At 42.5% G+C, this 23,997-nt stretch overlaps 1 protein-coding gene across 1 annotated transcript in view; it reads right to left on the bottom strand.

Annotated features, from left to right (window-relative positions):
- ATRNL1 (attractin like 1) overlaps positions 1–23,997 on the bottom strand; it is a 1,075,574-nt gene that overhangs the window by 442,384 nt on the left and 609,193 nt on the right. The window contains exons 22-23 of the mRNA XM_082267948.1: positions 15,676–15,770; positions 13,579–13,657 (exon numbers count right to left, since the gene is read on the bottom strand). Coding sequence (XP_082124074.1) covers positions 13,579–13,657; positions 15,676–15,770 — 174 coding nt within the window. The remainder of the gene's footprint in view (positions 1–13,578; positions 13,658–15,675; positions 15,771–23,997) is intronic.

Here is a 23,997-nt window from a genome sequence, read left to right as displayed (position 1 = left end):
ATGGATATCTTTAAGAAATGGCTTTCTTCTTGCCACTCTTCCATAAAGGCCAGATTTGTGCAGTATACGACTGATTGTTGTCCTATGGACAGAGTCTCCCACCTCAGCTGTAGATCTCTGCAGTTCATCCAGAGTGATCATGGGCCTCTTGGCTGCATCTCTGATCAGTCTTCTCCTTGTATGAGCTGAAAGTTTAGAGGGACGGCTAGGTCTTCGTAAATTTGCAGTGGTCTGATACTCCTTCTATTTCAATATTATCGCTTGCACAGTGCTCCTTGGGATGTTTAAAGCTTGGGAAATCTTTTTGCATCCAAATCCGACTTTAAACTTCTCCACAACAGTATCTCGGACCTGCCTGGTGTGTTCCTTGTTCTTCATGATGCTCTCTGCGCTTTAAAAGGACCTCTGAGACTATCACAGTGCAGGTGCATTTATACAGAGACTTGATTACACACAGGTGGATTCTATTTATCATCATTAGTCATTTAGGTCAACATTGGATCATTCAGATCATTGGATCATTCAGAGATCCTCAATGAACTTCTTTATGTTTGAAGCCTGAAATGTGGCAAAAGGTCGCAACGTTCAAGGGGGCCAAATACTTTCGCAAGGCACTGTATATATATATATATATATACTGTATATATGTGTGTGTACTCTCTCTCTCTATATATATATATATATATATATATATATACTTTTTTGCAAAAATATTTGGAGAGGCGGGGCAGTGACGTCACAGACTTCATCTTATCCAATCAGAAAATGCTTTGCGTCTATGGAGAAAAAAATATTCTATGAATGGCACCCATGCCATGGTGACCACCTGTGGTTACTATGCAGCAGGGTGCCTGCTTGGCACCTGCAAGACAGCAGCGATCACTGCAGATTACTACAGTGATTCTCAGTGGTCCCATAAGTATGGCATATGCATATTTACACTGCTCCAAGCTGGCCCAATGTAACTATGCAATTAAATCCATACATGGAATTGAGCTTCAAAGGGTATTTTTTGGTTTTTTCATAAAAACAGGTGGAACGTGTAACTTATCCTTTAAGGCCGCATGCACACTACAGTAGGTATTGGCACCCCAAATGCGACAAGGAAGACGCATTGTTTTGTGCACATAAAAAAGTGCAGCCAAAACAACACAAAATGCTAAAAAAGATACTTCAGCTCATTCGCTGCCTTTGCAATGTGTAGGGCAGCCTATTACAACGAATGGGCTAACTATGTGCTAAGTACACATGACATGCTACATAGAGCAAATAGGGCCCAGCTGACAACATATGGGGATTGAAGCTCATCCCTTTGGTCTGCAGATGAATGAGACAGTGCGAATAAAAAAAGACACAATGTTATTTTGTATCTCTCTGTCCCGATTCTGAACAATGTTTATAAACAATGTTACTTTGTATCTCTAAACAATGTTTATAAACTCTATTACTGATGATCCATTTTGAGAGCAGCAGCTTCAATCCACAGTTATCGTATTTGCACAGCAACTCCCACCTGTCATTTTGACATCTGGGAATTGGCAGAAAATGAGAGGGAGAAGCGGCAGTGGGGCTAAAGGACTGGTCCCTCTGCACATGCTATATAGTTAAGATTTTTTGTGCATGTGTAGAATGCTCAGTGTGCACAACTTCCAGGTATGGACTGGTATGGTATTGTCCAATTTGGACCAATGTAATTATGCATATACTAAACCTGTGGGATCCCCATGGAAGCTGAAAATCACTGCAGTAGACACTGTTACCCCAGTGATCTCCATTAGCTTCCAGGTCCCAAGCCAAGCGGCTGCCCTGTTGCACTGTGATCACAGGAGGTCGACCACTCAGCACGTGTCATTCAGAGGACACTTTGAGGTTTATTAACTAAAATTGGAGAGTGCAAAATCTGGTGCAGCTGTACATGGTAGTCAATCAGCTTCTAACTTCAGCTTGTTCAATAATGCTTTGGCAAAAACAAAAACCTGGAAGCTGATTGGTTTCTATGCAGAGCTGTCCAGTTTTAGTAAATCAATCCCTTTGCATCTTCTCAGTGAATGCAATGCATTCCCTTATTGAACAATGCGGAGAGCATGACCTCACAAACCCACCTCTCTACCTCATCCAATCAGAGAACGCTTTGCATCTGTTGAAAGAATACAACACGATTAATGAAAGGCATCCTTGCTGAGTGGTCAAACTCCTGTGTTCAGAGTGCAGTAGGTAAAGACACACGGTATCTGCGCCATTTGCGTTCCACGCTGGCTCTACCGCAGCCGACTGCTTCCCCTCCGGTCCAGGCTACTTCACAAGATACCGAAGCCAGCAGCCCGCGGACACCCTTGATTTAATCTGTGCCATTTACCTACATGCTTGTTTTTATCTACTCAAATAGGAGTTGCCAATTTTACTATGTCTTATTAAACTCATTATCTAACCACTGCACTTAGTCTGGCGCCCCTTATGTTTTCTACCTATACACAATGAAGTAGGGTAGCCGCTTGGTATGAAAATGGGAAGCTAGTACTAGTGGTGTCTGCTACAGTGATTTCCAGCTTGTAGAGGGATCTTACATGTATGGTATATGTATAGTTACATTGGTCCAAGCTGTAAACTGTAAGTGCTGTACGTAAAAAAATGCCATACAGTGGATATAAAAAGTCTACACACCCCTGTTAAAATATCAGGTTTCTGTGACGTAAAAAAATGAGACAAAGCTAAATCCCTTCAGAAATTTTCTAATTAAGTCCCCGTTCACAGGTCGCCCTAGGTCGCCTTCCATAGGGAAGCTGCGGACCCGTTCTAATAGGAGCGACACAAGTCGCTCCGACTTAGAAAAAGGGTCCGGAGCTTCTTTGGGGCGACCCGGAGGCGACCGCCATAGACTTCAATGTTATGAAGTCCGTGGCGGCCGCTTCGAGGTCGCGGCGCGCTGCTCGCACCGCAACCTCGGAGGTCGCCCCCCCAAGTCGGATTGCCCCAGTGTGAACGGGGCCTTAATGTGACCTATAAACTGTACAACTAAGTTGAACAACAAACTGAAATCGTTTAGGTGGGGGGAAGTAAAAATAAAAAACTAAAATAATATAGTTGCTTAAGTGTGCACACCCTTAAACGAATACTTTGTTGAGGCCCCTTTTGATTTTATTACAGCACTCAGTCTATTTGGGTATGAGTCTATGAGCATGGCACATCTTGACTTGGCAATATTTGCCCACTCTTCTTTGCAAAAACTCTCCAAATCTGTCAGATTGCGAATGTATCTCCTGCGCACAGCCCTCTTCAGATCACCCAACGGATTGTCAATCAGGTTTAGGTCTTGGCTCTGGCCGGGCCATTCCAAAACTTTAATCTTCTTCTGGTGAAGCCATTCCTTTGTTGATTTGGATGTATGCTTTGGGTCGTTGCCATGCTGAAAGATGGAGTTCCTCTTCATGTTCAGCTTTCTAGCAAAAGCCTGAAGGTTTTGTGCCAGTATTGACTGGTATTTGGAACTGTTCATAATTCCCTCTACCTTGTCTAAGGCCCCTGTACCAGCTGAAGAAAAACAGCCCCAAAACATGCTGTAGCCACCACCATGCTTCACTGTGGGTATGGTGTTCTTTTGGTGATGTGCAGTGTTGCTTTTGTGCCAAATATATCTTTTGGAATTATGGCCAAAAAAGTTCAACCCTGGTTTCATCAGACCATAACACATTTTCCCACATGCTTTTGGGAGACTTCAGATGTGTTTTTGCAAAATTTAGCCAGGCTTGGATGTTTTGCCACTCCACCCCATAGCCCAGACATATGAAGAATATGGGAGATTTTTATCACATGTACCACACAGCCAGTACTTGACATATATTCCTGCAGCTCCTTTAACCACTTAAGCCCCGGAAGATTTTACCCCCTTCCTGACCAGGGCCTATTTTGCAATTCGGCATTGCGTGACTTTAACGGACAATTGCGCGGTCGTGCGACTCTGTACCTAAACAAATTTGATGTCCTTTTTTTCCCCACAAACAGAGCTTTCTTTTGGTGGTATTTGATCACCTGTGCAATTTTTTGATCATGCGCTATAAACAAAAAAATTGCGTAAATTTTGCAAAAATAGCAATGTTTTTCACATTCTTTTATATGAAATTCCCCCAAAACAATGTAAAAATCTAAATTTTGTTAACATTTTAGGCCAATTTGTTTTCTGCTACATATGTTTGGTAAAAAAAATTGCAAAAAGCGTATTTTGATTGGTTTGCGCAAAAGTTATTGCGTTTACTAACTAAGGGAAAGATTTTTGTCATTTTTTTTTTAATGCGTAATGGCGGCGATCTGCGATTTTTTTTGTGGGACTGCGACATTGCAGCGGACAGATCAGACCCTTGACTGACATTTTTGGGGTTACCAGTGACATTACTACAGTAATCAGTGCTATACATATGCACTGTTACTGTAACACTGGCAGTGAAGGGGTTAACTTTTTTTGAGAGGGAGGGGTTAAGTGTGTCCCTAGGGGCGTGCTTCTAACTGTGATTGGCTGTGGCTTGAGGTGTAATAACAGTGATCAACGGTCCTACATAGCAGAACCGTATGATCACCATTCTTACACAGGGGAGAATGACAGACGGCTTGTTTACATTAGCCGCCTGCCTTTCTCCCGGTGCAACGGACGATCGCGAGTGCCCGGCGGACATCGGGTCCGTTGGGCACACGCGCAGAGGGGTCCGTGACTGAGCGGGAGCGCACATCCGGCGGCGCGCTCGCTCCCCAGAGCTTCACAGGCTAGTGACGTACCGATACGTCACTTTGCCTGTGAGGGGCTGACCGCCGCAGTATATGTACTTGCGGCGGTCGGCAAGTGGTTAATGTTGCTATAGGCCTCTTGGCAGCCTCCTTGACCAGTGTTCTTCTCGTATTTTCATCAATTTTGGAGGGCGTCCTGTTCTTGGTGATGTCACTTTTGTGCCACATTTTCTACTCTTGATGATAACTGTCTTCACTGTGTTCCATGGTATATCTAATGCCTTGGAAATTCTTTTGTACCCTTCCCCTGACTGATACCTTTTAACAATGAGATCCCTCTGATGCGTTGGAAGCTCTCTGCAAACCATGGCTTTTGCTGTAGGATGCAACTTTACTTTATTTGGGGTTAGAGGCATTTGAAATAATGGCAGGTATGTTCTAACTTCTATTTAGCAAGAGTTTGAATGTACCTAATTCTGAAAACAGTTACATCCATAGTTATAAGAGGGTGTGCACACTTATGCAACCACATTATTGTATTTTTTTATTTTTACTTCCCCCTAAAATATTTCAGTTTGTTTTTCAAGTGAGTTGTACATTTTATAGGTCACATTAAAGGTGGAAACAGTTCTGAAATGATTTACCTTGTCTAATTTTTTTAACATCACAGAAACCTTATATTTTAACAGGGGTGTGTAGACTTTTTATATCCACTGTAGCTGAAATTCAGCTTTAAACTTTAATGCAAGAACTTAATAGCTCTGATGCTGGCAATCCTATTCTGCAGCTGAATGCCCTATTTCTCCATATACTGCACCCCACCCCACTCCCCCCTCCAGTATGCTCACCTTCTGAAAGATACAGAATCTGAGGATGTGCACATGCTGTCAGCCTTTTCCACCCTCAATAGTTCTAGAATAGCGGACTAGACTGAGAAACGGGGATTAGAGGTCAGCTGAAGTTTGAGTATAGCTGCCCAATCAACAGCTAGAACAAACATACCAATAGTTAAAGTGTAACTACGGGCAAAATCAAAATTTACACATATGATGCAATGTGTCAGTAACAATAATAAAACAATCTGCACTGGTATAAAGTATTTTCCAGTATCAACAGCTGGTAAAAGAACCATATATGTAGTCCTTATATACAATATTCAGTAAATCTTAGCGCTGCGAGTGAGAGTAATTTGCACCACTAATCAGTAAGAGGTCAACACAAGTTTAGACATGGATTGATACTGTATTATTGGAGCTTTCTGTTGTGCTATTGTCTTTTTGGGAGATTGTGTACATGAACCATCACCAATGATCTCTAAATGATCCAGGACTCTCTTTATTCATCTGATTGTTTGGAGTTATTAACCACTTGCCTTCTGTGCACTTAAACACCCTTCCCATCCAGGCCAATTTTCAGCTTTCAGCGCTGTCACACTTTGACTGACAATTGCGCGGTCATGCTACACTGTACCCATATGAAATTTTTATCATTTTTTTCACACAAATAGAGCTTTCTTTTGGTGGTATTTAATCATCTCTGGGTTTTTTATTTTTTACAAAAAAAAAGAATAAAGACAAAAAATTTTGAAAAAAAAAAAAAGTTTTTCTTATTTTCTGCGAGTAAATTTTGAAAATAAATTTTTCTCCTTCACTGATGTGCGCTGATGAGGCGGCACTGATGGGCACTGATGAGGTGGCACTGATGGGCACTGATGAGGTGGCACTTATGGGCACTGATGAGGAGGTACTAATATGCCGCACTGATGAGCACTGATAGGCGGCACTGATAGGCGGCACTGATAGGCGGCACTGATGAGCACTGATAGGCGGCACTGCTGGGCACTGAGAGGTGGCACTGAGAGGTGGCACGCTGGGCACTGAGAGGCGGCACTGCTGGGCACTGAGAGGCGCCACTGACGGGCGTCACTGATGGGCACTGAGAGGCGGCACTGATGGGCACTGGCGGATGGCACTGATGGACACTGACGGGTGGCACTGATGAGCACTGGTGGGCAGCACCATCAGTGCCCACACTCAGTGCCCATAGTGCTGCCAGTCAGTGCTCATCAGTGCCTAGATGAGCAGGCACTGATGGGCACTGACTGGCAGCACTATGGGCACTGATTGTGGGCACTGATGGGGGACACTGATGGCGGGCACTGTGGGCACTGTTGGGGGCAATGTGTGTGTGTGTTTTTACCTTGCAGTAATCAGGGCACTGGTGATCAGTGCCCTGATTACATGTCTCTGTGTCCCCAGCGCTGTGAGGCTCCCCCTCCTTCCTCACACTGCAGGCTCCGTGTGAGGAAGGAGCGCTGGCGATGAGAGATGATCTCATATGTTTACATATGAGATCATCTCTCATTGGATGGTCCGATCACGTGGTGAATGGCCGCTGTGATTGGCCATTCACCACGATCTGTGATCGGCCGTGTCCAAGGGACACGGCCGACACAGATTCTCCCCGATGCGCGCTCGCGGGAGCGCGCGGGGAGCCTGCTTCTGGGAGGCCGTTTAAAAATGGCCTCCCGAAAATTCGAGTCCGCGCTGCAGCCGTATATAGGCTGTAGCGCGGATGGGATGTAGTTAAAGTGGTTGCACACCTCTAAAATGAAAAATGAACAAAGCACGTCCCTTTATATTGTGTACTTGAATCAATCCAAAGCACCTAGTGTGGTTCCTACCTGTTTTCTCTTCTCTCTGTTATCTGCATGAGTCCCCTCTAACAATTTTTGCAGACACCACAGAATCCTGGGGAATGGCTCCACTCCCCAGCACACAGAAGGTGATTGACTGCCTTAGCTTTGCATGTTTCCCTATGACACATTGTGGAGTGGGGGGGGGGTGTCCTCTGTCCACTCAGGTCTCAGGTTACACTCAGCATCCTGCTCTGTGCTGTGCGTGACATCAGATCCCCACCCCCTGCCTGCTTTAGCTCAGAAATGGTGTGTAAACTGTATGGTTTAGGAGACTGTAGAGGAGAGAGGGCTGCAAAAAGACAGGTACAACTTATGTAGCAGGATTTGTTTAATCTCTGTGTATCAACTGATGCCAGTCACTTCACTGGGTATATGTTACAGTTTGCAACCACTTTAACGCGTATTGACTTCTGTAATGTGGTGAGGTTCTACATTCTGGCGAGTGCTTATCTACATTCCCTGGTGATGGTGCTATTGTCCCGCCACAAAAACCCCTATGATCCTATCTGTGATTTCATAGATCTCTAAACGTATATTGACTTCTTACACTTTTGGTTTAGTAGATTTGGTGAGTAGCCTAAGTTTCCTTACTCTTTGGGTGTGGACACTACTGGAAGCAAAAGGCACGATTGCAACCTGGTTGGTCTCACCTAAATTGCTGCAATTTGATGAATATAGTGCTATTATCTGTTGATGCTGCCAGTAGATCTTTTATTTTCTACTTCCTGTAACAGAATCACAACGCTGCTCATTCTGCAAAATCGTACAGTTGTGGACAAAGGAATTTAACGGGATATGTAGTTTAAATAGATTTGAAATAAGATGCAGAGACAGACAAATTAAAGCCAAACTCCAGCCAATACTTTTAGGCAGGTAAAATAAAAAAATATATATTTTTGGAAAATAGTTTTACAGCATTTGAGTTCAAGCCATTTTAAGAACCCATGGCGGTGTTCTATGGATTGTCCCTACCCCTGTAACTCTCACTTTTGCTCAATAGTGTAGACCTTTACAGAGAGTGGAAAAAAAAACGATTCACTGGCAGGAACAAAAGGAAATAAAACTAGCTACAGAGGGAAAAAAACAAAACGGATGTGTTAGGCCTTGTTCACATGGGTGAACTTTAATTAAATTTGAGTAAATAAAGGTATCCAAACAATTTCCAAAGCAAATGCCAGTTCTTTGCATAAATAGCAAATGGTCCAGGACACACAGCATGTTTGCGCCGCTTTGCTTTTGGGTTCATTTTGATCTTGTCTGCAATGCTGGCCAGGAGTTGCAACTTACAAAAGTTGCCAAATGCCTCCAAGCACAGTAAGTTAGAGGAAGTGCAATGCAAACAAGTAGACACACGTTTATGAAGCATTAGGGCAAGGCTGTTTTCCATGGTTTCCTTCCCCTACCTCCCAAAATACAGGCACTTAAAGATCTTAAGATATGGCCCTCAAAACACATCTAAAGTGCATCTGGAGAGCAAGCCAATACTATTTTTGTTTCAGAGGCATTTTAGTTCTAACACCCATGAGCCTTAAAATGGCACTTTGCCCAATAAGTAAAATCCTGTTGGTTTGCTCCCATCCCAACATACTGTAACTGAGCTGCAGTTTTTTTTTTTTTTGTTGGGGGGGGGGAGGGTACCCATTCCTACATTTGCAATCTTGTAATCCTTGCCTAGGCCAAAGGTTAATTTAGCTAATGAGGGATGTAACTGCCACATTGCTTGTAGATAGAGGTGAGTATTTTCTAGAGTTTAGTTCCACTTTAAGGCTGGCAATATCATATATAATTTTCTTTCCTTCAACCTCGGGTTGCAGGAAAGCAAATTGCTTGATTCTCCCAACAACCAGCTGCTTCAGAATCAGGGCTCTAATGCGGAAAGTTGCAGAGCCGGCATCTCTTTAGACAGTATTTCCTATTGGGAGTATCTTACCAAAAATTACATTTATGTTGCAGGAGATGCTAAAAATCTGAATTGTACCTTAGTGTAGACTTCTGGGAAAAATCAGTGAGCCAATCACATCAGCATGAAAGGTTGTTTCTGGGGGGGCGTTCTGTACACATTCTGTGTAAAGAACACTTCCAGCTGGCCATATTGCATTTCACTTTACAGAAAATTACAGAGCTGCAGATTGAAAAGGAAAGGTGATTTATAATAAGATTTAATTACAATATGACTTGTGTTGTATATGCTATAGTAAAATTTATTTTTATTTGCTATTTTTGCTATTTTTATTCCCCCTTTACCCTTTAAAATGGACAGAAGCCAGTCAATGCTGGCCCCTAGGTACAAAATAGAAGGTAATGCATTAGACCAGGCCGTTGGCAGGGCAGCAACTGTCAGACCTTAGGTAACATCTCCCCCCCTTACTCTCAAGCTTTAAAAGAGTCAGACTAAGACAATGTAAGTAAAGCTAAATAAGGGGATATAAGCCTTTCATAGATAAGCTTATACAATGATCACAAGCTAAAACTAAATATACAGGTACTCTAACACAAGCTCCATTATGACCGGTTATCTTTAAAACCTAATTAAAAGTTCTCCAAACTCTTCCTGCAATGTGACTTCCAGAGAGCGTTTTTCCTTTCCTGTGATTCAGATCTCATCAGGGTCCCCAATGGAAGGCTGCTTTATCTTTGAAAATTCAACTTATTCGAGTTCATTAATATATGTAAATATATTTGTAATGCCAAAAGCTCTCTGCTTTCCTACCGGCAGATGGAAAAACAATGGTAAGATTTTTGCTTGCTCTCATTTACAATGAGTCCCACCGGCTCTGAGCCCCCTTCGTGACGTCTCTTTCTAAAACCTCCGATGCAGAAAGGGAAAAAAAATAAAAAGACTCCAGATAAAGACCCTTCCATCCCCCGAGACCAGGGCACCGTAAAGGGGGCGACACACACCCCAGAGAAATCATGCTTGAAAAGGCTCTATCTACCCGTGCAGGACGACTCCTATTGTCTGTCATAAATGTTAAGGTTAATAATTAAAAGTGAATTTGAAATCTTTGTCTCTGGCTGGTGAGAAGCAATTTATCTTAATTAAATCACAACATTTCATAACGCTGCCATTTTCTCTCAGCTTTTGAATATGACAATGCCGTTTGCCACCAAAGTCATTTTAATTGAATAAGGAGAAAACTTAACATGTTAATGAAGCTTTATTCAAAGAGTAAATTATCTTCACTATGAGTAATATCATTAAAGGAAGCCAAGCAACAATGCCCTGAGCATATGAGAAGAGCAACAATACAAAGTTTAGAGAGAATAATAAGATTTCAGAGTGTCTTGCAATGACAAGCTGGTGGCAAGTGGAACTTTTATCAACAACAGAAAGGATAAAGGGTCAGTCCACCCACAATTGATGATGTCTCTGTGTTTGGTAGATGTTGGAGAGTGAAATCACCTGATGGTTTCTTACAGTTCTTAAGCCTGGTACACACTATGTTTTTTCGTTTGTTCAACCCAGCAGGCTGAACGAAATAAAACCTGGCAGGATCACTGTACTAACACAAGCGATGTTAGTACAGTGATTTACCCTGCTGTGCTATTGTGTTCTAACAGGGAGACCTCCCCCCCGACAGAGCACACAGGTCAGCACCCGCAGCCACTGGCTGCCAGTGCTGATCGGATTGCCAATTTTTTCAGCATGCCCGTTGAACAGAAGGCAGTCACGAGACCGGCTTCTGTCAGACAGGGATCTGTACACACAGGCCGAATGTCGGAAAGTATCTACCGTACCGGCTGATTTTACACAATATTCAAGCTGTATGTACCCAGCATTAGGCCTCATTCACAATAGCACTGCCAAGCCTGCATTTATATGCATCTAGAAGACTTTTCTAAATGAATGTAATGATTTTTCAATGGTAACATTCACACTGTGCGTTTACCTGTGTTTAGGTGTCGTCAGTCTAGCTTCATCCAGGATCCAGTAAACTCAGGTAAACCTGACTATATATATATATATATATACAGTGCCTTGCGAAAGTATTCGGCCCCCTTGAACTTTGCGACCTTTTGCCACATTTCAGGCTTCAAACATAAAGATATAAAACTGAATTTTTTTGTGAAGAATCAACAACAATCATGTGTATATATATATATATATATATATATAAAACATAACTAAATTGATTTTAACCAGGAACATCTACACGCAGGAGAAAATGGTATGGGAACATAAAAGTTGTTTATACTTCCCATATACCTTTTCCTGCATTTTGAAAATTGAAATGTAGGAGTGCCAGTGTGAATGAGGCCCTCGGGATTTCGATACTGAGATATGTAACTTTGAATTTCACAACTATTTTGCAGGATCATCACAAAACTATGAATTCAGGTATAAATGCCCACATATGAATTACAGCAACACATCATAATGCGAAGGCCCCGTTCACACGGGTGTACTAAAGTGTACACCAGTGCGAAGGCCATGTTTGTCTCCATGTGAATGCACAGGTATTCTGTGCATGCCCATGTAGGCAGTCTCATTCATGTCAGTTGCTCCAAGGACAAAGCCATTGCTCCCAATTTGACAGCTGTGCGGGTTCGTTCAGAGCCGCACACCCCAACGGCTGTTAAATATGGAACAGCAGCTGTGCAGTAACTGCGTTCCAATTGACATGAATGGGACTACCTGTGCGGGGATGCATGAAATACCTGTGCATTTCCATGTGGGCAAACATGGCCCTCCCATGGATGTACACTTAAGTGCGCCCATGTGAATGTGGTCTAACTGTTAAACAGACACCTAAACTTCACTGTCTAAACATAACCTATCTGTAATGTTTAAGTGGTGACCCTGGATGATGCCTGTCACCCTCTTGCTACTGCTTCTACCCTCCTCTGACCTGTCAAACTCTCTCCACCTTCATTAGTAAATGGTTAACTTCAAGAATATAAATATGGACACTGAGAGAAATGTTTATAGGAAGAACGCCTATAGTAGCTGATCTGCAGCTTGACTCTCACATCAGTGCTGTTGGTCTCAATATTCTATTGGAAAATTCACATCAGTTCAGTATCTAGACTTGTGAACCTCTTACTCTAATATTTATTCACTTCAGCCTCCGTGACATACAGTAGGTATCTAATTACTGTAGCTGCTGGATTGCTTTTATGGGTGGCGAAAGGGGGTCCCCCCTCTCCTCCCGAGCTCTCCCATCCCACCAGGGAACCCAGGACAGCAGCCAGTGGTTCTGCCAGCTGACCATAGAGATGGTTGAGGACAGGAATGTCCTTGATCATCTATATGGTCTATGAAGCTGGAAGTGACAAGTATTTTGTCACTTCCAGATTCGTTTAGATGTAAACGAGCCTTTACTGGCTTGGAAAAGCATCAGATCAAACTAATCTTGGTTTGTTCTGATGCTTTGAAACAGTTTGGAGTGCAGTTTTAGTATTTCCTTTTAATAAAAGGCATTACACGATGTGGGATTCCCCTTTCTCTCCTCCCTGAGTGTGTATGAAGAGGCGGAGCTCCTGCTGGAACAGCGGTCGGAGGAGGAAGCCAAGTCTAGGAGGGGGACTGACAGAAACCGCAGCAGACTTGCAGGGGTGAGCAAGGGAGATTCAGTTCCTTTGCCATCGGAGCAAGATAAAGTTATCAAGGCATCTGCGGGGACATTTACAAACAGCTAGAGAATACGAGGTACCCCCCTAAGGGGGTGATTAATCTGGTGAATGCTACTACACACGGGGGGGAGCACGAGTGTTACTTGGACAACAACCACTTGTGTGGAGTTTGCAGCTTTTTCACGCACTTTTAACATAATATCTTCACCTTTACCTGAGAACTTGCTGGTTTTATTTTCACCAAAGGACTTACTGTTATGCATTATATGCACAATATTCACTGATGTTATCTCACTTCACCAATTGAGGTCCTATTAATTAGGGTCCATATATTTCAAATTATGCACGTTTGATTATATTGTCTGGTATTTGATCTATTATGATATTTAGGTTTTTTATATATTTTTTGATGATTCATGGCACATTGATTGTATTTTATTTATCCACATTTGAGGGATAAATAGCAGCTTCCCACCCACTCCCCACCACTACTTTTTTTGCACAGAAATGGCATAGTCTCCATGGATGACACCCGGCAGCTGAGTGTGCATCATCTCAGATGCAGATCATGTGCTCACAGGGACTTATCTTACCTGTAGATCCAATGGACCACGTGATGTTGAGGTTAAAATTGTTGGAAGCATTAATAGAAATATCCAAATTCTTGTTTGACTGGAAAGAGACAAAAAAAAAATAGTTTGAACCAGAAAAGCTACACTGAACTCCTTATCAGTTTAATGTTATACTGTATTATATTGAAAGATGTGATCACCTCAAATCCAAATGACCAATGCACACACACACACACTGCAATCTAGCAATCAGATATATAGCTGAGTAGACAATCATACAATCACACTATGATGTGTGTGGCTTTAATGTCTTTAAGCAGGACCGTTCTAAGAGGTGTGAGTGCAGCCTGACACCCAGTGACATCACACACACCGCGTATAAACATCAGTGCCTGGGTCGGCTTAGCGGGAGATCTGGATGTAATAATAATTAAATTAGCAACACAAGAGGAAGAGAGCGTCAGGGCGGAAATTACATCCTGCAGTATTAATAAGGATGTAAAATAATGTGTGCACATAACAACCAATCACATAGAGACTGTACAGACACAGAACATGCACATAGTATAGAATGTCGGGGGAATTAGGAGAATGGGAGAGATCCGCCTGCTACAGGTCATATAGCGGACAAGGGCAACTTTGTGGGGGACTACAACTCCCAGCATATAGCTTCATCATGCATAAAACATGGAAAAAGTGATTATATAGTTAGCTTAATAGGCAGAGAGAAATGAAAAAAAATATATATGGTATTCCTGTAAATTGTTTATTACTTAGAAAAATTCATAAATACTAATCAAAATATGTGAATGCTGCAACATGAAACAGAAGACAAGACAAAATACATAGACGCAAATGACAACTGGCCGGCATACTATTTCATCTTGCCTATGAAGGGATATTCACAGCTTCTGCTGTATAAACTCATATATAGGAAAAAATCCCTTTCTAGGGGCAAGTCCCCTAGAAGCTCAGACTGCAAAAGAGTTTGTGATGGATGAAAATAAATTGAATGTGGTAGTGGAAATTTAATGCAGGACACGATGGTATGGAGGAAACTCATAAATGAATAATATTATAATTGAATTCTGCCTTGTATGATAACAACAGAATCCTCATGATGTCCAAGGTGAATTCCTCAAAGGATTAAATCACCAATAAAAATCATATGTCTGTTCTCAGATAAAAAATGTGTGCATCGAATGATGCTGGTTCTGATAAGGGGTTAAAGCAGTCTATATAGTGGTAATGCTTCATCACCGTTCAGGTATTGCCACTAAATTTATCAGAGTCATGTGAAGAGAGTCAGAATGAACTGTGTAATTCGCATGTAGTCAAAGAATGCGCAAATACCTCTTGTTGGTCAATAGGGCTGCTTAATCCTTCCTTGGTTACAGCATTAACTTCTGAGTGCGGAGACAGACAATGAAGTTCCTAGAAAGTATCGGCACCCATTCACACTTGTTGAAGTTTCTATGTATCCATGTGAATTATACAAACACTAATAAGAGTCTGCAATCTGAAGGGGGGTTAGAGTGCGGTAGCTCGGCCACTGGTGACGTCAACGCGTTTTCGCAATGGAATTGCGTAGCTTCGTTTGGGAACGGATGCCGATACTTTCTAGGAACTTCATTGTCTGTCTCCGCACTCAGAAGTTAATGCTGTAACCAAGGAAGGATATTGACCAACGAGAGGTATTTGTACATTCTTTGACTACATGAGAATTACATAGTTCATTTTTTTAAGGGGAAGATCCTATTGATATTCTTTTATTCATGTACAAAGATGTAAAGATTTCAGCTTTTTTTCACTTTCTAACATAAATCCTAATGACGTCCTCCAATCTGATTTGTCTTGGTAGCTGGGAATTAATCGCTGAGTTCTGCTCAGCCTCTCCTGTCATCACATCCTCAGTTTTTTCAAGTTCGTCACCCACTGATGACATTTGGGATGCCAGTCAAGGACCACGGTCCAAATGGAATTTGTGAGACCATCTGCGGCACAGGCCAGTTGCTGGCTAATTATGGATGATCACAGACGTATGACACCGCTGTGACAGCCAGCTATGGACATGGACTGATGTCCAGTGGGAATGACGCGTTGGATGTAGTGGCTCACCTGCTCGGGGTTGGCAATGAAGTTGATGGCTGTGTGGTGGCGATCATCCTCCTGGATGAGGCTGAAGGTGAACTGATAGTCAATCAGCAGACTGTCTGTGGAGAAACATCAGAGATCCAAAATTAGAACATGAAAGTGTCCATATACCTACAATAAAAGTGTTACATCACTCAATATATGTAGGATCACCAGCAAAACACACACACACACACACATATATATATATATATATATATATATATATATATATACTGTATATATATATATATATATATATATATATATATATATATATATATATATATATTACACACACACACAGTATCTTACAAAAGAGTACACCCCTCACATTTTCCTAAATATTTTATTATACCTTTTCATGTGACAACACTGAAGAAATGGCACTTTGCTACAATGTAAAGTAGTGAGTGTACAGCTTGTATAACAGTGTAAATTTGCTGTCCCCTCAAAATAAAAATAACTCAACACACAGCCAATAATGTCTAACCCACTGGAAACAAAAGTGAGTACACCTCTAAGTGAAAATGCCCAAATTGGGCCCAAGGTATCAATATTTTGTGTGGCCAAAATTATTTTTCACCACTGCCTTAACCCTCTTGGGCATGGAGTTCACCAGAGCTTCACAGGTTGCCACTGGAGTCCTCTTCCACTCCTCCATGACAACATCATAGAGCTGGTGCATGTTAGAGATCTTGTGCTCCTCCACCTTCCGTATGAGGATGCCCCACAGATGCTCAATAGTGTTTAGGTCTGGAGACATGCTTGGCCAGTCCATCACCTTTACCCTCAGCTTCTTTAGCAATGCAGTGCTAAAGAATAACAATTACTTTAAGCCCTGTACACAGGGGCCAAATATTGGCCGAAATCAGCCATTACATTAGAAACCAGCCAACCTTCGGCCCGTGTGTACAGTTGCTTGTCCGTCATAAGTCTGTCGAATGAGCATGTTAGAAAACCTGCAGCGATCAGCATCCAGGTCAGAACTTGCCAGTGGCTGCAAGCGCATACCGGTGTGTTCTGGTTTAAGGGGGGGGGGGGGGGTTTGGTCCCCCTGTCAGAACACAATAGTATGGGGGGGGGGTTGCTGTACTAACATCACATAGTTAGTACAGCAACCTGTTCAGCCCGCTGGTGTGTGCCAGGCTTTAGAGTGTGGGAGGAAACTGGAGCACCCAGAGGAAACCCATTCAAGCACAAAGAGAACATGCAAACTCCATGCAGTGTCCTGGTCAGGATTCAAACAAAGGTGCCCAGTGCTGCAAAGCAGAAATGTTAATCACTAAGCCACTGTAGTGCCCTTCTTATTCAGTACTTCTGGGTGTGTCTGATATCGTGTCCCCTTTACAAGACACAACAGTAAAGCCTAGTATATAGTACAAGAAAAATACCACTTCCGAGGTAATCGTATGATAATCTGATCGTTCCTACACAGCTTTTGAGAGCCAATCAGAAAAGTTCATTTTAAATTATCCAAAGGGACAAACACAAAAATTTCAGTACAGTATTCATCTGAAAATACAATAGAATTACAATGCAATAAGTTACATAACTTCCGAATTTTTATTCTGTCATACGAGAAGCGGAGTAACCTCTTCATTTTCATTATGAACTAGTATGCAAAAAAAAAAACCAGACGATCATTTGTCCGATAATCTCATCGCGTGTACCAGGAATAAGTTAGCAGCTGGTGGAAGGAACCACAGTGTGTGTCTGACCCACCCAGAGGAACATGTCCCCTACTAAACAGGTGCCTCCGTAGGGTCAACCGAAGAAGTAATTATATACAGTATATATATATATATATATATATATATATATATTTTTTTTTTTTTTATAAGCCCATGTGATAAGTCCACATCTCCCTCCAGGACAATCTCAATATTGAGCTGCTGTAAAACAGACAAGGCCATACTTTACAATGCCTGATCACTGACTTTCATAAACAAGTCTGTGATTGAGGGACAGAAATGTGATAGCCCAGTAAAGCCTAGTAGTACAAACAGGTCAAATGTCGGGCAGCATCGGCCGGCTTCTGTTGAAGGGGCATGACCAAAAAAGATCTGCCGATTGGCTCCCAATCAGCGCTCTCCGCCAATGAACAAAAAACTAGTGTGTATGAGGTTTAAAGAGTAACTCCACTTTTGTTAAGAAAAGGGTGATCTCTGTACATTAGTAGGATTTTAACAAACTTTGTTGCAGATTCCTACCTTTTGTTATTCTGAAGAAATCATTGTTTGTTCCTCTGTGCCGAGTGGGTCTAATGGGAGTGGTTTCATAATTTTCTATCAGCTGTGGCACCTGCAGAGCACTAATGAGGAAATATGCTGGGCCTGCATCCCTTTAGACGTGTTCCTATTGGGAGTATCTCACCAAAAATTAGCTAGCGTTAGTGAGTGAGAAAATAAATGAAAACATTTTTCAAATAAAAAATAAAAACTGAGACCAGAGTCCCAGCAGGGTATCCTAGGTCCTACTCCTGAGCTAGGCAGCAAGAAACTGATTAGTAAGTTCTAAGTGTCTGAGGGTAATCTTGAGGGACAGCCCCTAAGGCACAGGTGTCAAACACAAGGCCCACAGGCCGAATGCGGCCCCCCAGGCCATTTCATGTGGCCCTCGCACCTCTCCTGCAGCTGCAGAACCCCCTTGTCTCTGCACTCACCTTGTCTCCGTAGTCGGCAGCAGAGAGGACAGAACTCCTTTGCCAGATCCTGTCCCTCTCTGTGCTGCTGCAGAAAGGCTCGTCTTTGTCCACCCCCCCTTTTTAGCAGTCAGCAGCAGAGAGGAGGGCAGAACACCTCCTACAGATCCTGCACCTCTCTGTGCAGCCACAACATCATCTTGTCTCTGCCTCCCCTGGTCTCAGCATTCAGCAGACTCTGTCAGCTGACTCCAGCCCTCCTCTGGTCATCCTCCAGACCTTGCAATTTCTTTTTCCCTGATCCACTGCATCTTCTTCCTGGCAGTAGCACAAGGTAAGGGGGTGCATTGTGATGTAAGGAAGGGTGGGGGACTCTGACTTCTGATGGTGGGGGGTCTTGACATCTCATGTAAGGGTGTAAGGGGGCGTGGGGTGCTCTGGACATCTAATCTTACAGATATAACCGGCCCTTTGAGGGAAACCATAATGCTGATGCGGCCCACGATGAAATTGATTTGGACACCCCTGCTCTAAGGTGTGTCTAGTTAAAGTTTTTAATGAAGTTTTACTACCTAGCCTGCTCCTGCAGAGGGCACTATTACCCAATAGTTATGAGACTCGAAAGAGGCTGCGTCTGTCAGAGGACGTAAGAGAAATGACATTTTTGTTGCAGGGGATGCCAGAAATCTGACTTGTATCTTAGTGCAAACTTCTGGGAAAATTGGTGAGCCAATCACACAAGCAAGAAATGATGTTTCTAGGGGTGTGGTCAGTATACATTCTGTGTACAGAACAGCTCCAGCTCCAGCTCTGGATTGCATTTTCAGAAAATTACAACAGCTGCAGATTGAAAAGGAAAGGTAATTTTTATTACCATTCAATAACAATATGATTTGTGTCGCAATTGTATGTGCTATATTGTTTTTTCTTTATTTGCTATTTTTTTTTTCCCCACGAAAGTGGAGTTTCCTTTAAGAGTAAACAAACTGTCAATCGTCCCAATTCTCCACCTTCGCCATCATGTCAACAAACGTGTCCATGATCAGTCAGATTTTAAACTTCAGCTAATGTTCAAGGGAATACAACAACTACATCACACTTTGAAGATAATTGGCTCTGTTTTATTCCTATGTAAAGAACCTATGGACTAAACCTAGTTTATTTTGGACTGAGTTCGTAAAAAAAAAAAAAAAAGAAGACAGCAGAAAAATGAACAACGACCCTGGAAAACGTTCAAAATAAACTTTAAGGTTTTAATATTGTCTCTCCTCTAAGTGATTAATGTGATATAAATCAACACCCCACCCAACACTCCAGCCTATAATCATTTTAATAATGAAATAATAATAATCATAAAAATTTGGGAGCGGTATTTCATAAATCTAAGTGTTCTCTGTAAAACAACATGAAATATGTCAGAGCTGAAAATATATGTAATAATACTAGTAAGTGACCGTGGTGGGACAGAGTGTAAGCTCCTCTGGTGCAGAGACGGACATGACTGGCTCAGTGTTTTCTGTACAGCACAGCACTACACTATATGTCAGAGATATATAAATATGTGAATGTGGTGGGACATTAGAGTGTAAGCTCCTTTGCTGTAGAGACTGACATGACTGGCTCTGTGTTCTCTGTACAGCACTACACTATATGTCAGAGATATATAAATATGTGAAGGTGGTGGGACATTAGATTGTAAGCTCCTTTGCTGTAGAGACTGATGTGACTGGCTCAGTGTTCTCTGTAAAACACTTCAGAACATGTCAGAGATATATAAATGATAAATCCGTCTCACTCTGACATTTATAATACATCCTTTCGCTGTCAAACCTAACAATTTCCATACTAATCCAGGGATGGTGCGTACATAGGCGGACTTAGATCTAATGGCCGTTCAGCCAGATCTGTATATTTTTCTTTAGATATTTTTTCAGGTTTAGGTGGAGGTGATTTGTCCCCTGAAACGTCTCTGTCTCAGCATACAGGTTTGTCCTCCTAGGCCATGTCCTTTGTTATTCTGACACGCCACATAACCACTTGGCATGACACTGAGCTTGCCGCATCTGCTTCTTCTCTAATGGGACATCCATGACAAGAGACGCTAATTGACAATCCGCTCCATCTCTGTCTGACCGGGAGAACATAAAATCAAATCCCCTCAGAGTTAATCTGGAGTACCGCCACAATCTGCGGCCTGCCAGATATTGTAATAGTCTGAAGCTGAAATAACTACATAAATTACCATTTCACCTTCTTTCATTGCAAGGAGAGACCGCACAGCCTGCAAACTGGTACCGGACTCACAAACCATGTGCCATCCCCAGTCCTCTTACTACACTTTGCTGAAGGCACAGTTCATGCAGGATAGGGACTAGGGGGAACCCCCTGCTCATGACAGCTGAATTTGTGTCAGGACAAGGTCCTTCACCACTTTAAGACCGGAAGGATTTGCCTCCTTAATGACCAGGCCCTATTTTGTGATTCGGCACTGCGTAAATTTAACGGACAATTGTGCGGCCGTGCGATGCTGTACTCAAATAAAATCGATGTCCTTTTTTTCCTACAAATAGAGCTTTCTTTTGGTGGTATTTGATCACTTTTATGTGCGATTTTTATTTTTTGCGCTATAAACAAACAAAAGCGACAATTCTGAAAAAAATATATATTTTTCACATTCTGCTATATGATATTCACCCCAAAAAACAAAAAAAAAATGTAAATATCACAATTTTTTAACATTTTAGGCCAATTTGTTTTCTGTTACATATTTGTGGTAAAAAAAAAATTTGTGGTAAAAAAAAAAATAACTGTAATTTGATTGGTTTACGCAAAAGTTATCGCGTCTACTAACTACGGGAAAGATTTGTCATTTTTATTGGTTTTTTTTTTTTACTAGTAATGGCGGTGATCTGCGATTTTTTGCGGGTCTGCGACATTGCGGTGGACAGATCGGACCCCTGACTGACATTTTTGACACTTTTGGGGGTACCAGTGACATTACTACAGTAATCAGTGCTAAAAATATGCACTGTTACTGTAATAATGACACTGGCAGGGAAGGGGTTAACCCTGTGGGTGATCAATGGGTTAAATGTAAGCCTAGGGGAGTGATTCTAACTGTGGGGGGGGGGGGGCGTGGCTTCTGAGATGACCATAGAGATATGTGATCCTATATAGAAAGATCACATGGGCTCTGTGATCATTTTAGGGAGAAGAACGGTCGGCTGTGTTTACAACAGCTGACCGTCCTTCTCTCTCAGCGGGGAACGATCGTGGGTGTCAGGCGGCCTCCTAACCCGTGCATCGGCTTCCCCGCTGCCGAGTGGGGGCGGGAGCGCGCCGCCGGCTCGCGCTAGCCCCCTAGCTTCCTGCGCATGACCAACATAGGTCTACGTCGGTTTGCGCAGGAGAGCCACCCTGCCGCAGTAAATAGGCGGCAGGTGGTCGAGAAGTGGTTAAAGAGTAAATCCACTTTTGTTGAGAGAAAAAAAACATTCCCCTCTGGGTGATCTCTGTACATTCCAAGGATTTTAACAAACTTTTCCTCACTTTTGTTATTCTGAAGAAAAAGCAGTTTGTGTCCATGTGCACAATGAATCTGTACAGGACTGGTTTTATAATTATCAGTCAGCTCCTGCACCTGCAGGGTTTCCGATGAGGAAAGTGGCAGAGTATGCATCCCTATAGACCAGTGTTTCTCAACCTTTTTTCAGTCAAAGCACCCTTTAAAATGATAAACAATCAGGAGGCACCCTCCAAAATTATGGACAGTCTCAAGGTGCCACATTCTAATAGTTTTACATAATGCAGCAACATTAATACACATAGGACACCCAACGTTAGAGGTGAAAATACACTTTTGCAAACTGTTGATGACTAGTATTCCAATGTTTCACTTCTTCCTCAGTTTTGAGACCCCCAAAGCCAATGAGTCAATGAGACCCCAAAGGTGATGGAGAGAGGCAAGGGAGGGTCAAACAAGGATGATATGCAGGCTACTGACAGCCTACTTTTCATCTGATGATGCCATTTGTCTTTAGGAGATTGGCAGCTAGAAGGTTGTAATGGTGTACAATGAAAACTAAACAAAAAGGCAGGTTTAATCCAACCACTGGCTTGTATATAATTTTGGGGCAATTTTTAGGCATTTTGCCAAGGCACCCCTGAAGAAGCCTCAAGGCACCCCAGTGTGCCTGGGCACCCTGGTTGAAAAAGGCTGCTTTAGACATTCCCTTTGGGAGTATCTCAGCAAAAATGTTTTGTTGCAGGGGATGCCCAAAATCTGACTTGTATCTTAGTGCAGACTTCACTGAAAATCAGTGAGCCAATCACACAAGCAAGAAATTACATTTATTGGGGGGGGGGGGATTCTGTACACCACCTGTATTTACTGTATATGCTTTATTAGTACTTTTTTGAGTTTGCTATTTTTTTCCCCAGGAAAGTGGAGTAACCCTTTAAGCAAGGAAGGTGTGCACCCCCCATGAGATGTGGACTATGAACTATAGCAGCAAAGGTTGCTGGTCCTGCACTTTATGTGGCCCTCTCCAGCTGAAGCACCCACCTTTTCTGTCTCCCCAACTGCCCAGGCCAGGCAGAGATCATTTATTTTCCTGATTCAGACTTTTTCAGCAAAAGAGGAAGAATATGATGAATACGAGTGTTGGCTGCTCCTGGTCATCAAGTAATTGGATGGTCTGATCTTGAATCTTTGGACTACAGAGTCCACTGTGCACATTGATGAGTAGGGACGGGGATGACAGTGCAGTGTGGGATACATGATGACACATTCTGTGAGTCAGTGAGCAGATCACGTAATCTGCCAGGAGTTTAGATATTACAAGGAGACAACGGAAAATTGTTCAATAATCTAATGCTTTAACAGATAAAACTTTGTGCCCAAACCAAATACATTTTGGACTTCACATAGCTTCTAACAATCCCCCCTTCCTCCCATGAGGATTAACAAACCTCATTCTGCAGATTTTCCTGAAGAAAAAGTATTGGTGGGAGTGTGGGGCCGAGAAGGACAAGACTGCCCCCTACTGGGTGAGTTGTGATGTGTGCAGATGCAAAGATCTCTGCAACATTGAATCACAACAATCCCCAATCACTTCCTATCATCCCTGTCCTGCCGGTCTCTCGAACAAAGACACACAGGGCATAAAAGCTACCCACGGGCACCAGAGGGTGAGGAGGGCATGCAGGAGAGAGCCAGCCATACAGAAAAATTACCGGCCCAGCTCCAAGCATAAATACTAAGGCCTCGTGCACATAGGTCGTTTTCTGTAAACAGCATTAAACTGTGTCAAGCGTCTTTAAGCTGTAAAATGGCACAATATTTTTGAACGTCTACAATTTATTTACTAAGGTATGCCATTGATGGAGAGTTTTTTTCTGACCATCACAGGTTGTAGGGAAATAAAAAAAAAAAAATTGCTCGATTCCACAATCAACACACTCCGAGTTGGAGTACTCCCTCCGGTGGAGCTATTGCGCTCTTTCGGGAAGGAGGCACAGAGTGATTTTTGCTATTGGCTATAGCCACTGGCAATAATCACATGCCTAAAATCTGACATGCTGGTTGTACCCAAGTCGATCAATGGATCAACTTGGGTACATTAAGCCAGCCCATAGATGGTTTGAATCTTGGCCGGTTTCTG

This window comes from Pelophylax lessonae (genome assembly GCF_965119305.1).
Source record: "Pelophylax lessonae genome assembly, chromosome: 9".
Lineage (NCBI taxonomy): Eukaryota > Metazoa > Chordata > Amphibia > Anura > Ranidae > Pelophylax > Pelophylax lessonae.
Note: the sequence above shows the minus strand (reverse complement) of the source record. Positions and strands in the feature narration are given on the sequence as shown.